The 18,282-nt window shown below is 35.5% G+C and overlaps 1 protein-coding gene across 7 annotated transcripts in view; it reads right to left on the reverse strand.

The window, feature by feature from the left end:
• Nucleotides 1–18,282, reverse strand: part of LOC136842616 (transmembrane and coiled-coil domains protein 2-like) — a 499,544-nt gene that overhangs the window by 197,739 nt on the left and 283,523 nt on the right. For 4 of the 7 annotated variants that reach the window (XM_067110218.1, XM_067110216.1, XM_067110217.1 and 1 more), the window contains exon 3: nucleotides 8,662–8,893. In XM_067110218.1, coding sequence (XP_066966319.1) covers nucleotides 8,662–8,893 — 232 coding nt within the window. Of the gene's footprint in view, nucleotides 1–6,567; nucleotides 6,661–8,661; nucleotides 8,894–18,282 lie in introns of all 7 variants that reach the window. The other 3 variants (XM_067110211.1, XM_067110220.1, XM_067110212.1) reach the window with 1 other exon arrangement.

Here is an 18,282-nt window from a genome sequence, read left to right on the forward strand (position 1 = left end):
CATATTCTTCTCAAGATATACACCTCGGAGGTTACTGTTATCGAGACATAACAATATTCCATTAACAAAAAAATAGCAGACCTGAAACATGTGGCACTGATAGTATTCTTTTACAGAAAGCATTATGAACAAGTTTTTCGGGGAGCACAAATGATACATCCTGTAAGAACCATGAAAGAAAGAAAGCAAAGAGTGGAATATGCCACGGCGTATCGAAAAAAAAAACGAATAATTTATTACGTCGGTTTAACACTGCAAAGCAAACGGTAAAACTGTAGAACGGTACGAAATCTGCTACTAAATGAAGTTTTGCTGGAGTTCAACTTTATAACTTATAGAATCCAATTAACTGGATCATTCCAGAAATCAGCTATTGCTCGCAGCCACTACACTTTGAATTTGGGACTGAAAACAACAATAAGCTAACCATCAACTGCAACTTTAACTACTGTGTTTTCTAAATCAACATTAAAGTTCCTAGTAAACAAGAAAGGTCCAAGTACACTATCCTAAAGAACATCTAACAAAACAAATCTGCTTAATAAATAAAAAATACCAGCGACGGCAACTCTATTGACGGTTCCTGGAAAAACTGACTGAATTCAGATATATTTTCTCCAACATCAAGTTTAAAAGTTTAAATATGCAACACTTTGTTATCCAAAGTAAGGTTACCTTGTATCTGACAAGTTAGATCGAAAATGTCATAACCTATACCTAACCACTTTCTTTAGATGTACTTGCTGTAGGCTTAGTTTTACTACAACCTTTGAGATTGCTGGAGGAACGAATAAAGGCCTTGGGAGGTTGTAGCTAGCGTTAATACGTTACTACATAACTTTTGGTCTTCTCGAAAAATGTTGAAAAACACAAAAAACTGCCATGTTGGGGAGAACGAAAACCAGTCTGGACCTTCTGTAGCATAACTCAAGGATGTTGCAACTTTTTTTTTTAATATCCCTTGAACAAAAAGCATACTCTCTGACGAATGGGTCATAAAGACAGATATTAAATAAAACTTTAACCGAGGACCGTTTAACCTCACAGATCTTATGAAGCACATCTGAATTGTCCTTCGGGTTGGTTTCCTATCATGTGCCTGACAGAATGATATCGATTTTTACCCGATTCCACCACTGACGGATCTAGCTTACATGTTTGAAGATGATTTCTCTCAGCATGCCATATCTATGCGCTCAATCGCTCACTTTACTACTTTCAACCGAGTATGCTTTCCTCTCCTTATGATGAATCCTCAAATCAAGGTGCATCATTAGTCTGGCTGTTTGATAGTTGTTGATGGAACGAGCTAAACTTTTTGAGTGACTACTCAAAATTTTTATGAAATAAGGGTTAAATTTTTTGTATTAGCTTCAGATATCTATACACATATACGATCACGTTATATCATTTTCCGTATGGCAAGAGACATTAGCTATGCATTTTTTTGAGTGGCAATAGGAATAGGTTAAAAAGAGAGATCCAAGGCTTTGGCAAAATGGTCAAGAATTCAAATAAACTCACTGATATTGACCAAACCTTTGGTTAAACCACTGCTATATATTTAGATGTCATACATTACAAAATCTAAGGGTTTACTGTGCTCTTCTATCGGCTGCTGACAATAAAAAGATCTGACAAAATTGCCATATTGACCTGCAGTGATGTACAGTCACACCAGACGCCAGCCAATCTTTGCTTAGTATTGAAGTCCCGCCCAGAACTAATAAAAAATATTTTAGGTATAAGGATAGTGCCAAACGTTTTCCTACTGGCAGCAATCAAATAACCATCGCTATTGATGGTAAGACTCCAAACACACTTGCTAAAAGCTGTGAACAAAAATTTCACGGCAATCAAAATCATCATTCTCTATTGATAAACAGAAAATGCTTTACAGCAATTAGCTATAACCAGTGCATGTGTAATGTTGCGGGGTGGAAAAAGGTAGGAGCATCGAACGTGGAAATGAGGGACTCGACCTTCCATTTTCTTCTAGAAACGGGCTTCGGATAGAAAAGATTGGGCTTAAAGTCATGACACTGATGGTCAAGAAATCTGTCCTTAAAAGGAACACCTGAACAAAGCATGTTTTCAAGCAAAGGAGATAAGGCCTCCATATCATGAGAAAGATGGGATGAGTAAAAAACGACGAAACATAATCAACCTTCCCAAGATAAAATCATCACCGAAAACACACAGTAAACCTAACAATGATTTTTTAACAACAATATGAACATTAAGAGTAAAATTTCTATAAAAAATATGTATAATAACAATAGAATTTCAAAGCGTTGAAAATATAATGACCCTATGAAAAATGTGAAAATGCAATAAGTAAAAGAGTATATATTATGGGACCCGCATTCACTGCAAAGTAGAATTTGTCACACAATTGAACAATGAAAACATTGCGTAGGGAAGGAATTTTCTGATAATTCACCAATTCGCCTTTCTAATAGACTTTTTGAGCTAGCACAATCATTGGTTTGAGAATATCGTCGTACGGTCACCTACTAGAGTAAGTCACTAAAGATGATCCATCTACCAGAAACAGAATCATTGCTGCTTCCTTCATTCCTGCAGAAAAAAAAATTAAAAGGATGGGAAAGGTGGGGGCGGGGATGGGTTAGGCACATTTAACAACTCATATTAATCTTATATGCAGGAAGCTTAGTGAGAACACTTGCTTTCTGTGTTTAAAGGATAGAATGATAAAGCTGATTGCACGAAGACAAAAAGGAAACGAAAATGCCCAAAAATCACTTATTCCCAACAATATATATTGAACATGCAGCAAAATATTTATATTCGAATGAATGTAAACACAAAAAAAAAAACCTTTACACCACTTTTATTCTAATACATACATATATATATATATATATATATATATATATATATATATATATATATATATAATAAATATATATATATATATATATATATATATATATATATATATATATATATATATATATATATATATATATATATATATATATATATATACACACACACATCTAGCGAAATTAAAACCGGTGTAGATCACGATGTAAATCCATGCAAATGCTTGGAGGTAACATAAAAAGTTACATAACTATATTCAAAAGTGATGCTGATTCCTCGATGGTGAACACATTGTTGAGTATGCAATTTTCAAACACAAAAAAACTCTTAAGAAAATACACACACACACACACATATATGTATACATATATACATTTAAAACATACTCATATGAGTTATAAGCTAATGCAATAAACCACTATATAAGGCTAAAAAACGGTGGGTAACTGTAAATAAGAATATATAACCTGAAAAATTTGTTGTACATCAACAAAAAGGATAAAATAAATATCAAACTGTCTTACCTTTCAAAGATTTATTAAAACTTCTCATAACTTACCGTTGGGTATCATTACATAGCCAATATAAAATCAGAAGCAAGTTTTTGTTAGTATCGCTTAAATAGCAGATCAACCCAACATTCATATTTATTATACATTTGGTTAGTTATAAAAAAATCAAGCTACATTACAAGAATCAACTTTACTTTTTCATACCAACGTTACTGTTAACTGTTTACTTTCAAAACTATCGAAAAACCTTCACCAGGTCTAACACAAAGTACCTCATGTATTTTCCAGGTTCCTCAATAACAAGCAAAGCAGTAAAATACTTCGAAGATACCCAATCCAAGCACTTACTAAACATTTTACCGAAGTATGCCTCTCCAGTAGCCATAGAAAATGGTTCAGCAAGTTGACGCTCACAATAGAAAATGGATACCTATAGATCTACAGGGAACTATTACAAAAGGAATAGAGCCACTCCATGGCTTCGCAAGCTACATTTCCCAGGTGTAAATACTCTTTGCTCCGGTCTAAAAAATGAACTTTTATTATTATAACAATAACCTTTAGTATTAATATTCTAACACTTGACCATCAGACCATCAATGACAGCCTTTACCGGGCGAAGTTGCGATACTGTTTTCCAAAGGAAAATGAAACTGCCTACACAAATCGGTAACATCTGTGCGTCAGAACCAATTTTATTTGTTATTCTAAGGTCAATAAAATAAAACCACAACAAAGACTACCAACAATTAAAAATGATTTCAAACGTTGCTATTAATATCGCAATACGTCATTCTTGTATACTATAGCTCTCGAAATGTGTATACATTATTCATTGTTACGGAACAAAACCATAAATTTGAAACAACGCGAAAACACTTCTGAATAAACACGTGAAATTTTATTTAGAGAAAATACGGTATACTCATACAAACCAAATTTTGCTAAATCATGCTAAAAAAATCTCATTTTGGAATTAGAATGTTTCAAAATGCAAATAATGGTAAATCAGCTGCATCAACAAATGTTATACATTAATTAGGAATGACACAGCACTTAATATCATCAGCGCCCTGTCTCAAAGAAAATTCACAATGCAGTCAATGTTAGCGAGTTAAAAAAAAAAAAAGGTCGAAAAAAAAATTCCGTCCACCGGTACCTGGACATGACTTCCTATGCCATCTCGTGGTTCTTCAAGAGCAGAAGCCGTTTTTACAAAACCGATCACTTAAATATTGAAGATTTTGCGACTTAAATTCTTTGGGGGCAGGGTTCAACAGTCTGCTTTGCACGATGCTTCTTGAAGAGAGGCAAACTTTGCAGAACTGAGATCAGTTCCGAAGACGATTCCGGTCTCTAGAAATGCCGAGGCTTATTTCACTCGTTTAGTAAGGGTTCACCTACTTCAAACCTTTGCTTTCTACTTTCTGAAATAACGTATAGTGTCTCTACATATGTATTTTTACATGTTGGGAGATATATATTATATAATATATATACAGTATATATATATATATATATATACACATATATATGTATATGTTATATGTATATATATATATAATATATACATATATGTATGTTATATATATATATATATATATATATATATATATATATATATATATATATATATATATATATATATATATATATATATATATATATATATATATATATATATATATATATATATATAAATATATGTATATATATACTATATATATAAATATAAATTTTAAATTATATATATATATATATATATATATATATATATATATATATATATATATATATATATACATATATACACACCACTACAAATTTTAGTATTTATTCATATATTTCCAAGAGACCTCTCCTCTTAGGTGTACAGAAGAAGAGATACCTTGGGGGCACGTGTAATTTTATACCAAGTTCAACGAAGATCATGACAAGGTCAAACCAACTTCTCCGAAATCGAGCCCAGGTACCTTCCCACTACGGAACGGAAAACAAGCCGCCATACGTATGCCTGACACGGAAATCAACCTGAAACCCAAACTTGCAATGTACCCAGCAACATAAGCAGCTTCATTAGCATTAATGGCAGCACTAGCGGCTGAAGTGACAGGCAGCAGCAGCAGCAGTAGCATGAACAGCAGTAGTGGCACTAACAGCGCAAAACCCAACAGTGCCGCGAGAATCATACCGTAACCAGTGCTAGCTGTCATAATGAAGAGTTTATTCTAAACATTTACGATTAATTTCTATCAAATTTTTGAAGACATGTGGCAACATGGAAAATTATATATTTTACCAAATCAAGGGAACCACACAATTACTACAATATACGGTCACAATGAAGTATAATAATCGAAACAAATGTAGTAACATATATAATCACTATGACAGGTAGCCCGATTACAAAAAAAAAAAGACCATGTTGATCAATGTACGTTGAAGAGATATTCTCTTTACCGACACCGGTTCTTGATTTATGAAGTCAACTCTTTCAAGATTCGGGCTCATTAGAATATGCTTAATAATGCAAGTCACACACAGAACACATGAGCTGATAAGACTCGAGCTCTTATGTGATGAAAGGGAAAACTAAAAGTAAACAAGTAATGTTTTTATCTGACTGGGGCATAAAAGTTTAAACAAATTTTGCATATGCAGAACCAAAGATAATTTTCTGTTAAATGAACATAATTATCAAACTAACACATAAAATCTTTTTACACCAATAAAAAGGCGTTAGAAGAGTTCATATTGTCCTGAAAAAATATAATGACATAAGGGATTAATTAAATACAATTAAAACAAAATAAAAGAGAATTTCTCCTCCGAATACATAAACCTCTCCATCCTGTACTACAGGTATGCCAGGCTAAACACTGGTCTCTTTGAGTGAAAAGAACTGAATAAAGAAAAATGGAGAGAGAGAGAGAGAGAGAGAGAGAGAGAGAGAGAGAGAGAGAGAGAGAGAGAGAGAATGCAGAGAACTATCAAGTGAGTAACGAAGACATTTTTTCTTTTTTGGTCAACTGGTGCACGGATCTTTTTGATTCTCTCTGCCCTAAAGACGGCAACACCTGCAGGCAAGCGAGTTGCGTCTCCTTCAAAGGGAAGACATAATAAAAGGCAAGAGAGAGGGCATAGGGGAAGGGAGGAGTAGGTCTGTGCATGTGTTTTTTACTTTTGATTAATCTTTCATTCTCACCTGAGTAAGACCTGTGGTAATGAAAACTGACGCACCAGAGCCGGGTGGGGACAACGACTCCCTAGGGTGGCTAGGGCAGGGCTGCTCGGGTACCTGCCATAGTAATGAGAACCTGGTCAAAGCCACACCCGTCACCTCAGGAGGAAAGGAAAGAAGAGCATATTCCAGCCCGCATCCCCCAATCCCTTCAAAAAAGCATTTGTTAGCCACAAAGAAAAATGACAACTTAAATGTAGCAGACACAAAAGCATTATTTCCAATACAAAATGATTAATATTAGATACCAAACTGAAAAAGGCATATATGTACAAAAGTAAAAATAAGTGTCACATAAAAGTAAGTACATACAAATAAAGCACATAAACAAGTGACATGGATATACACACATAATATAATAGAAATAAAAAGTAAATTAATACATGAAAGGGACGCAACGAAATAAAAGCATAAATCTACGCCGCATTGTAGCTTGTGTCACATCAAAAAGATATATAAAATAAAATAAGAGGAAAAATACCCTCACGGCAATGCCATGCGACCTTCGAATTCAAGGCGTGGCTGTGAGACTAGGTACCAAATTTCAGTCCCTAACCCTAAAGGGATTAAGAGAAGCCATTCAACAAATATCTCCAGCTGGTAAAAAGATTTCAGATTTCTCCTTTAGCATGAAGTCCTGTCTTACTTAAATAAGCAAATAATAAGAAAAAATAAACAAGCAAATAGTTTCAGAAGATTTATTTCTACAGGCAACCACACATGCAAAGATGTATGGTTACCATTACTGAAAGAGGGACTTTTATGGTCACTTTACGAGTCAAGTAACAAGATGAATCTCGCATCATTACTATACCAAGATCCTCCATCAAAATAATCAATGTTGCTTTCCATGTTAATGAAAAACCTCCCCCAAAAATATATATGCGTAATAATACTAAAGGTTTTGTCCACGGCCTGAAAACTAACCTGAAAAAATTATTATCTAGATCAAAAAATGGATTACAGCTTCTCAAAAATTTAGTAACAGAGTATGTTGAAAGTGTGGATTATGATAATCTTTCTTAAAGGTACTTGCGTGTTAATGAGTTACCATTAATTTGTAATGGTGGGATTTTCTAGGCTTTTATGCCGAGTTAGAGCAGACCTGCACAAATCCTGCCGACTGGGCGTTTCACAAGCCAAACCAGGGTAACTGGTTCCGGGGAGGAAACTCCAAGTTATGTTAGCTAGCTAAAGAAACTGAGTACTTTTGTGTTTCTTGCAGTTTAGAGACAGAAAAGGAAAATTAAAGAATAAACAATGGAACAGGATCATTAGCTCATGCCTAACCCAATACCAAGGGAATGGCTGGGTACAGCCCCACTGCGCAGGTTACAAAATAAATAAATTTGAATATGAAAACGAACGAAGTATCGCAAAAATGCACGGAGATCTCAAACAAAACACGATACACACAATCCATACCATTAGTCTACGGGCAGTACCACCCGCGTTTCACTTACCCATCCCAGATAAGTCATGCTCTGCGGCAGAGGGGATACGGTAGAGGGCGGGAGAACGGGAAAGTTACGTAAGGGGCGATGTTAAATACTGGGGAAACGGAGGCATTGAAGGTTAACCATCACAGTACATGTGCCTTACACCTGATGTACAAACGCTCACCTAGAAAAAAGTCGACGGCTTTTTCTTCAGAAGTGGTTATAGTTCTCAACATGACGGCATTTGAACACTTCCATAAACTCTGCGTCTTTACAAACATATATTCCAGTAGACAGTGATACCGTACATACTTGAAAAATGGTGCAGAGCCGAGATAAATGTAACAACAACTAATACTACACGACACAACACACGAATACAAATAAACGGTGCTACATATAAAAGAAAAACAATTTGACACCGATTACATAATATGTCATGCATAATCAACTGAATCAGATCAACAAATACCACCGAATGATACGACCTCTTGGAATTGTAAATCTATATTCACTTCTAAGCACAAATACCAACTTATAAATAAATCTTCAAAAAGCAAAATAATATAGCTATAGAAACATAGAATTTCTCATGTTGGGAAAAGGAAAGGGTACTTACAGATTCTGGGCGTGTCTGAGTAGCGTGGGCGGGGTGGTGTGCAAGGGTGTGGCAGCAGAGTGGGCGTGAGCGCGGGCGGGAGATGAACCACGGGAGTTTGATCCGACCTCTTCGCCTCCACCACCACCAACACCTCCACCTCCTCCTCCACCTCCTCCCCCTCCCCCTCCTGCTCCTCCTCCTGCTCCTCCTCCTCCTCCTCCACCACCACCCACCCGGCGAACACTACTGCCTGTAAATAAAGATAATTATCACATACTGACACAGAAAACACGAACTCCAATTATACAATAAAAGCATGATCAAGAATAACCTTCAATTGGTTGCACATTCTACATAAAATTTGGGCCTCTTGTTTCTATACAAGAGTACGAAATTAAATTTCAAATACAAAACAGAAGGGGAGTCAAATATCTCCAAGAGTTGGTATAGGACGTGACCAGTCACTGGTAGAGGCTGTGAATGTTACGCTTTGCCATTTTTCCGCTTTCCTCCTCTTTCTAACCTTCCCTAAACCGTCACGCTTGAGGAATAACGGAAATAAGGGAAAAGCAACTTTAGTTTTCTGCTGATCGTATATGTCTTTGTTCAACTTGTAAAGTCAATCAAATTCTCTGCTTGAAAATTGTTTTACTTTCTGTATGTTGATTAAAACAAAAATAGTTCCTAATTTTATCATTCACAAGGAGCATACATAACAGAAGGCCGTAAATTGCGTTGCAATATCCATATAATCAATAAGAAATAACAATGAGCGAAACTTTATATTTGTGATTATAAGTAACACTGAATAAAACAATATATGTAATAAAAAAATAATAGAAAAACAAACGTATCAATAAATTCTTTATATCAATAAATATGTATAAGCAAAGGACAGTTTGTTCCAGTATATCTTGCAGCAAGTGAATTCGAACCCATAATGAAAAAGGCCTTGATGTGGGATTGGAAAAGTAATGTAGGTTCACACCACTGGAGTCAGAAAGGGTTAACTACCTTTTGGATGAAGTGATGTCACATATTACTTCAAAAAATTTAAAACTCCATCTTTCGAATGCTGAGTAAACTCATAACATGGCTTGGGATGGATGGGTGGTATTTAGGGACACAGCCAAGGTAATTCGGTGCTAAATGCGAAGGAATGGTGACATGACACGACATAAAACGTGAAAAAGCTTCAAAAACCTTCATTTCACTCACTTTCATTAGTTACTCATAATCCTCTCTATATGGTTATGTTGAAAATAAATTACATACGAACATGGATTAGGAAAACAAGAATTTAAATGTTAAGAAAATCAATTAACAGAATAAATCAGGATAATACATTATGAAAGTCATTGTCTCTCTAAATATATTATTTCTTGAAAAATCTGAGTGCAGGAATTTTTGCATTAGACGAACTTCAGAAGGGTTTTTTCACCAAGATAAAACCTCCATCGGTGGTCACTATATTTGCTACAATACACTAAAGTATGCTGAACTGATAACTCACTACAGTGCGCACACGGAACGTTGCTACCTTGTTAAATATACTCAGCCACCTTAAAACAATTTTACTTCTATCTTTTTGGAATGAAGACTACCAGTATATACGCTGCTTCTAAAGCCTTGACAATTCTTATTAATGATTTTATTAAATATTAAAATGTACGATCTTAAGGGTAGTTTCATGACCAAGATAACTCAATATATATATATATATATATATATATATATATATATATATATATATATATATATATATATATATATATATATATATATATATACACATATACTATTGACAGCATTTTTCACATACCTGTTAAGCCCATCGTTTCCCAAAGTTCCAACATGGGCTAGGACCCCATGGAAACATGATTTTTTTTTTCTGATATAATTAGCAGAAAAGTTATTCCAAAGCCTTGCAATTGATCACGATTACTTATGGGTACGGTTCTAAAAGTGACTGTTAGAAAAAAAAAATGAAAAGAAAAAACTTTAAAAGTTAATTATTCAATTTAAATGTTTCTATTTTGAATCCTGATCATGAACCATAGGCTTTGTCATATTTAAATACAATATGATGGTTCGTTAATAGGGCATAGGTCGACCTTGCTAGCTGGAGCCTTTACCCTAAGGATGCCCGAAGATGGGGTAGAAGGCCCGGTGTAAACCTCCCGAGTCTTCACACCAACAGGGATCTTCAATGAAATGAATATTCAATTCCAGTGTATCATTAACAATCAATAAATATGCATAAATATCAAATAAAAATGCATAAAGCTTGTGCAAAGTTCATTCTTGTGCTTTCTCACTTCTCAAAACATGTTTTGTACAAAAACGCTACTACGAAAGTCGAATATTTTTTCACTGCTGGAATACCGGTTGTTAAATAAATAAAAGGCAATTATTTATTTTATATAAGTATATATATGTATGTATGTGTATATATATAATATATATATATATATATATATATATATATATATATATATATATATATAGTATATATATATATATATGGTATACATATAGAGCAAGTAAATATACAAAAACACACACACGGACAAAAAGCCGTTGACCTCTATTCGAACAGAAAGTGATTATAGAACTTCCAATTACAGAGGGTTAACCAACTTATGGTCTGGCCAGCTACTGAATGGAAGGCGACCTGTGAGAGCGAAAATTCCTTCGGCACAGGCTCTCGTGACTGCAGCTTGGGCGGCGAGGGCTCAACTCACCCTGAAGTCTTAAGGCCTGAGTTCGAATTAGAGGAATTTATTTCTGGTGATAGAAATTCATTTCTCGGTATAATGTGGTTCGGATTCCACAGTAAGCTGTAGGTCCCTATGCTAGGTAACAAATTGGTTCTTAGCCACGTAAAATAAGTCTAATCCTTCGGGCCAGCCCTAGGAGAGCTGTTAATCAGGTCAGTGGTCTGGTTAAACTAAGGTATACTTAACATCTCCTGATACCGAGGTACTTATCTTAATGTTTACTGTGGATAATATCCCGTCCTATGTGCTTCTTGCCTGAGTGAGCATTAAACGAGGGCCTGTTTTATTAACAGTAACCAGTGACTGTTTATGAGATTTGAAGGTTAGGCTCTTTAAAACCTAATTAAGTTTTCTGGCGATTCGATAATTTATTTGATTTGACCATTGGGTCTTTCATGCACAACCCATTTCAGTAACATTTACAAATATCATATTTTTCTAAGAACACTCCTCATGAAATTCTCTTTGCTAATGAACGATCCCTTATTTTGAAGGGAGATGAAATTAATCGTAAAATTTTAATAGCATGATTATTTTTATTATGCTCTTTAACAAAAGTATCCAAAGTTTTAATAATAATATTCAAAGGACACATGTTAAAAAACTATCCAATCTCGGAATTTTACTCCCTAAATTCCATAACCAATTAAGTACCGTCTTCAACTATTCTCAATATATTTTGTCTAAACAGGAAGAGTCTCTCCTTTCTTTCAGGTTGGAATCTGCCTTCCTAATTTTAAACCTAACTTTTGTCAATTCTTTCTTCCCATAGAAGTACTGTTTCAACGCATAAAAAGGCGAGAATTGTGTAAAAACTTATCCTAATTACAAAATGAACTTACGGTGATTGCTCACAGTACTTTTTCTAATTTAAAAACCAATTGGGCCCCTTTTTTAACATGTGATCGCCAACTTCTTAAATCTTATCGCAACGTGATGATATTGTTGTCCTTAGGTAAGACAAGGGGAGGGACGCTGTAATCCTTGATAAGGAAGATTATATTAATAAAATAAATGACATCCTTAATGACCAGAACAAATTCAGGAACATAGGGCAACCCAATTTCGAGATCTTCAAGGTGGAGGACAAGATCAACCAGTTCCTACGAACGCTCAAGAGAGACGGTTACATTAGTGAACACACCTATGAGGATTTATTCCTCAGTGGCTCTTCATTCGGGATTTTATATGGGTTGCCAAAAATCCATTAACAAGCTATCCCCCTTCGTCCCATCCTGGCCTCTTTTAACTCTCCCAACTATAAACCTGCAAAATTCTTAGTACCGTTATTGGAGCCCTTGACTCGTAACCAATATACTTTAGAGAATTCTGAAGAATTTAAAAGTAGAATACTCCCACAGGACTTAGACTTATATATGTCCAGTCTAGATGCTGAAGCACTGTTCACGAATGTACCTGTGAGAAAAACCATTAATCTAATTTTGGCCAAGTTATTTCCACAACCCGACTCTATTTAATGTAATTTTAACGTCGATTCTTTTAGCTCCCTTTTAGAATTGACCGTGCTGGACACGGCTTTTGTTTTTAATAAACATTCATGCAAACAGATGGATGGGATGGCAATGGGGTCGCCTCTGGGCCTAACCTTTGCTAATATCTTTATGTACTCTCTGGAGGAGCACATATGGAAGACTGCCCCCTGTCCTTCCATCCCCTAATTTATTCACGGTATATAGACGACACCTTTGTCCTGTTTAAAAATGACTATGATGCAGAAAGATTTTTACACTTTACCCAGGAAAAGGAATATGAAGGTAAGCTAGCTTTGTTAGATGTTTTAATCTCAAAAGAGCACGATCATTTTTATACTACCATTTACAGGAGGACGACATTTACGGGTCTTGGCTCCAATTTTTATAGTTTTTGCTTTTTTAATGTCAAAGTCAATGCCATTTATACACTTGTACGAGTACATAGAGCTTTTACTTTGACATCTGTTGGGGCCGCTTTTCACCGTGAAATTGTATTTTTAATCCAGTATTTTAACAATAATTGCTTCCCAACCAAACTGATTTACAAAATCATCCACCAGGTCCTTGGTAAGAACTTTTCCCCTACCATTCCTACTTACAAAGTTCCTGAACTTCTAATGTTTGTCAGCTTTCCATATTTATATACCAAATAACCACAATTTTCAGAACCAAATTATCAAGATGATCCACAGACGCATTGGAGCCCTCAACCTGAAACTTATTCCAAAAATCACAGAACTTTTGGCTCACTGTTTTCTGTGAAAGATCGGCTCTGTGCCTTGACGTTGGGCCTAGCACATGAGTGTAAATACCCCCGGATGTAATTCGGGTAATTATGTGGGTTCGACCCGACGTTTACTAAAGGTGAGAGCTGATTCCCATATTGGAATAAGTCATCGTACTGGCTGCAGACTGAGTTGTCCAACATCAGACACCATGCTGACAATTGAAAAACACCTATTAAGTTTGACTATTTCAAAATTATAGGCCACGCAAAATAAACATCAGAAATGCTTATACTTGACAGCTTCAATATCAAATTGAAAGTTCATTCCCTTAAACACGAAACTATGGTTGTTTCACTGTTTATTGCCTAGTTTGGTTGATTATACTTTCGGTTCTCTGGTCAGTATGTTTATATGAATTTTAGTGTGTTTTTTCCTCTTGCTTTGAAAGGTTGGTGTTTGTCCGGCAAGTGTGACTGTGATCTTACTTATTGGTTTTGTTGTTCCCTTTCATATTGTGCAATTTAAATTATCTTTTTTTTTGTGTAATTTAATGAATAAGTTTTAGTATGTCTGTGATTTTACTTAATGCCTCATTCATTTTTATATAATTTTAATTCCGTGTTTTGTGTGTGTGTGTGTGTGTGTGTGTGTGTGTGTGTGTGTGTGTGTGTGTGTGTGTGTGTGTGTGTAATTTTAAGTGTAATTTAGTGCACATATTTTTATGTATCTGCTTAATGTTTTGAAAGCACTCTACTGTTTGATCATTTCATTTACAGATGTCCCTGATGATATGACAAAGGGTCACGAAACGTACGATGAAACTACTGTACTTGGAATCTGCTTGTTTTCCTGCACCCGCTCTTTTTAACACGTGGAAAAATTTTCCTGTTCTTCGCTTGTATATGTGTATATATATGTGTGTATACACACACACACACACACACACACATATATATATATATATATATATATATATATATATATATATATATATATATATATATATATATATATATATATATATACATATATATATACACAAACAGTACTAGCTTTCATAATTCTAAAAGCCAGTAACTACAAACAGTACTGCTTATATCGTTGCTTTTATATTTTGTAGAGGCAAAAATATAACATTCAAAACACTCAATAAAGCACTCAAATTAAGCGTCAATGCCAAAGTAAAAAGAACCACTATGGTTTGTATGTACAAAACTAGTACACTTGCGAGAAGACTTTCGATATTGAAATTTCAACCATATGTCCATGACATTTCCTCTCACCTTAATGGCAACAATGAGAGAGAGAGAGAGAGAGAGAGAGAGAGAGAGAGAGAGAGAGAGAGAGAGAGAGAGAGAGATTCTTCATGTTTCGTTTAAAAAATATGTTTTTGTGCCTCCATGGACGTCGAACGAGGGAGTTTTCTACGACAACATCTGATTATATCTTTATGACCTTGACACATTCCAGCATTCAGTCACGGAAAGCGGACACAAAACATGTAAGATGACTATTTCCACTTTTGAAATAAAAGTTTTGCTCATAAAGCTAGTACTTCTTTTAATACTTGACTGGTTATAACTTATGAACCGTAATTCAGGATTACCCAGTGATGAACCTTTGTCTATTTTCTTACGAAGACTCACTAACCATAAATCACTCACTCCCCCCGCTAGAATCTAGGCCATCATTATAACCTACTGCCGCTTGCACCAGACCTCTCCATGTCGCTCTTTTGTGTTAAATAAAATCCAATCAGCACGAACATCTTCAATATCCAAGGCCATACACGCTCCAAGAGGCTATCTTTTCTATCGTTTTTCGGGTCTATTTACTGATCTGTTGTCTACCGGGCCTTTCATTACCCTGAGCGGTATTTGATTCTTCCGCAAGTGTTGCTTACTCTTCTTGATAATGGGTTCGGACCCACACGGATTTGGTTCAAAGTTCTTAGTAAGGGACTAAAATTCATCGCATCTACATAGTCCAAACATTTTACAATCTGGGTGATTCTTATTCCTCTTCACGACTGGAACCATCTCTCCAGCACTCATTCTACGGCGTATCGCCCTTTCCATCTCATTCTTGGTTCATTATTTATTCAATATTTCTATCAGTATATAGAAAATGTTGTGCTTTTACTTTTATCCCCATTCTAGAAGCCGTCTCCTTAGATAAAGGACACCAACAATTGTCCGGTTGTTTCCACCTTCAGCGCAGCGCAGCCAAGACTCTGATATTACCCAATCATGACCAGGCAAAGTTTTTCAATTCTTCAATGCTTCGTTGCACCGCCTCTCTTTCTGCAAAATACGATATGGTACCATCAGGCAGCCTTGCTTTAGTCAACTATTCACACCAAAGCATTCAGTGAAGTGTCTTCCTATCTGAATAAAACTCTTGATACCTCTATCCCACTTCATCACAAAACTTAAAGATAGGACTTTAAGGACATTACGCTCAACAATGCAAACATATGGATACGACGATATGTCTTGTTATGCTCCGAATATTTTCATATTAGTTGGTCTAGGGTGCATATCAGAGCTATTATTCATATACTGCAACAACCCTCCTGGTAGTTTCGCCTCATGTCTTCAAAGTGAGGTTATTTTGTATTTGATCATTTGGGTTTCACGTCTTATGTAGGAATAACGTTGTTTTTCGCTAGTTTCTGTATGTTATCTTTTCACCTTTTTCCGAGCGGGTGCGATCGTCTCACGAACTTGGCATCTCTTCTTATCTCAATGTCATTAGCATCAAATTGAAGATGACGGATTGCATCGCCTTTTCTCAAAGTTTCAGTATTTCAGCTGGTGCATTATCCAATGCAGATGCTTTGCCTTTTACAGATTTTATTATGTCCCTCCTTATATAGCTCACAATTTCACTAACTTCCAGTAGTGGCGCTTCTTGTATTGTACTGCTTGCCCTGTCTCTGTTCTGAAGCACAACAAAGTTTTCTTTCCATATTTTCTCAACTTCTGGTACCTTAATACAGTAGTTCCCTCTCTGTCTCTTATGGGCCAACTTATTGATAATAATTATATATCTCTTACTTTTCCGGAGGCAAAGTTGCTTTACTGGACTTTTCTACTGTATTACCGGTATATTTTCACCAATTTTGTTGAATCTTATGTGCTACCATCTCCTTCCTCCTTTAGACTGATTCTTGTTGTTTAGTGCAACTTTTACCCGACTTGTCTTGTGCTTATCTGTATCCTTGTTTTTTCCTGTCGTCTGCTGCTCTAATCTTTACCTTCAAACCAATAGTCTCGTGCGGCTATTTGACAGGGCTGCCGTATATTTTCCCACCTCTTATCACTGTATTCACCTTCTCCTCCCCTACTGACTGACTGCAGCATTTCGAACCAACACGTCTGTCTACATTCAGTGCAGAGTTAAAAAAAAAAAAATAAAACTCGACAAAGTATACAAACAATCCAGATTCCGTATGACTACAATAAAAAGAACTCACTTATTTTCTATTTTCTAATTTTTCCGACTCCCAATAGTGAATTTGACTTATTTTCGGTTGATATCACCTCTACTACCATATTTCTAACCTCAACTTTGGCAACAACCGGATAATGGTCAGGGGAGCTGCCGGCTCCATTTAAACGTCTTACGTCTTATGAATGTATACGTTTGAAGTAATTATTAAACATGACGAACATTTTTGTGGAAATGCGTCTTCTTCTATCAACCTGTTACTCATACTTGCACAAGACCTCTATCTTACTCAGTTTCGTTACACCCCTCATGTAAACTAGGCATCCCTGTTACTAGGGAAAATACATTGGTTTCTCGTCCAAATTTTGTATTAACACTATCTGATATAATTCTATCAAGCTTAGGCTTAACACTTAAGAGTTAAAAAAAAAACAGCTTGGTATACGCTGTCTTCCGTTTAGGTACTGTATATGTCACTATTATGGATAAGTCAAACCATTTGCTCCGCATTCAGCTGTAAGCAAACAATTACTGCTTGCTTCATCATGCCTACCGCTGTACAGCACAGAACTCGTGTGTAATGTACATCATCTTTTCCTGACCACTCAGTTTCCTGAAGCCAGTTATATTTTATTTATAAGATTTTAATCAGTTTACAAGGGCAATTGAAAACCATTCCTATAAAGGCTAAACATATTCCACGCAGCAAATTTAATGGGATTCTTCCATATGAATATTGCATATGTCGCGCTGTAGCCAGCATGTACAGTATTCTTCTAGATGACAATGATTATCAGCAGCCGATATCCTTGAAGTTACACGTGATTGGCTGCAGATATTTATCGTCAATTCAAAAACACAAAAGACATCAGTATAGTCTGATTTGAGTTTATTTTTAATAAGTATTTTTTCGTGACCGTGGCTTTAACCCAACGCTAATACCTTTGTTTTTATATGGGAGTGGACCAGTATGAACTTACCTGCACTCATTTCCCTTGTTTCTCAACTGGTCCAGATTGTAAGATATATCGCCCAAATCGGCAAATAAAATTTCATAAATAACAACAATGCACTACTTAAACCATGGGACAAACTACTTCGAAAATAGGGTGCAAAACTGTGTGAGTCTCCCAAATGAAACTATATAAACTCATTAAGACCACAGATGCATAGCAGTGAACTGTT

This window comes from Macrobrachium rosenbergii, chromosome 10, assembly GCF_040412425.1.
Source record: "Macrobrachium rosenbergii isolate ZJJX-2024 chromosome 10, ASM4041242v1, whole genome shotgun sequence".
Lineage (NCBI taxonomy): Eukaryota > Metazoa > Arthropoda > Malacostraca > Decapoda > Palaemonidae > Macrobrachium > Macrobrachium rosenbergii.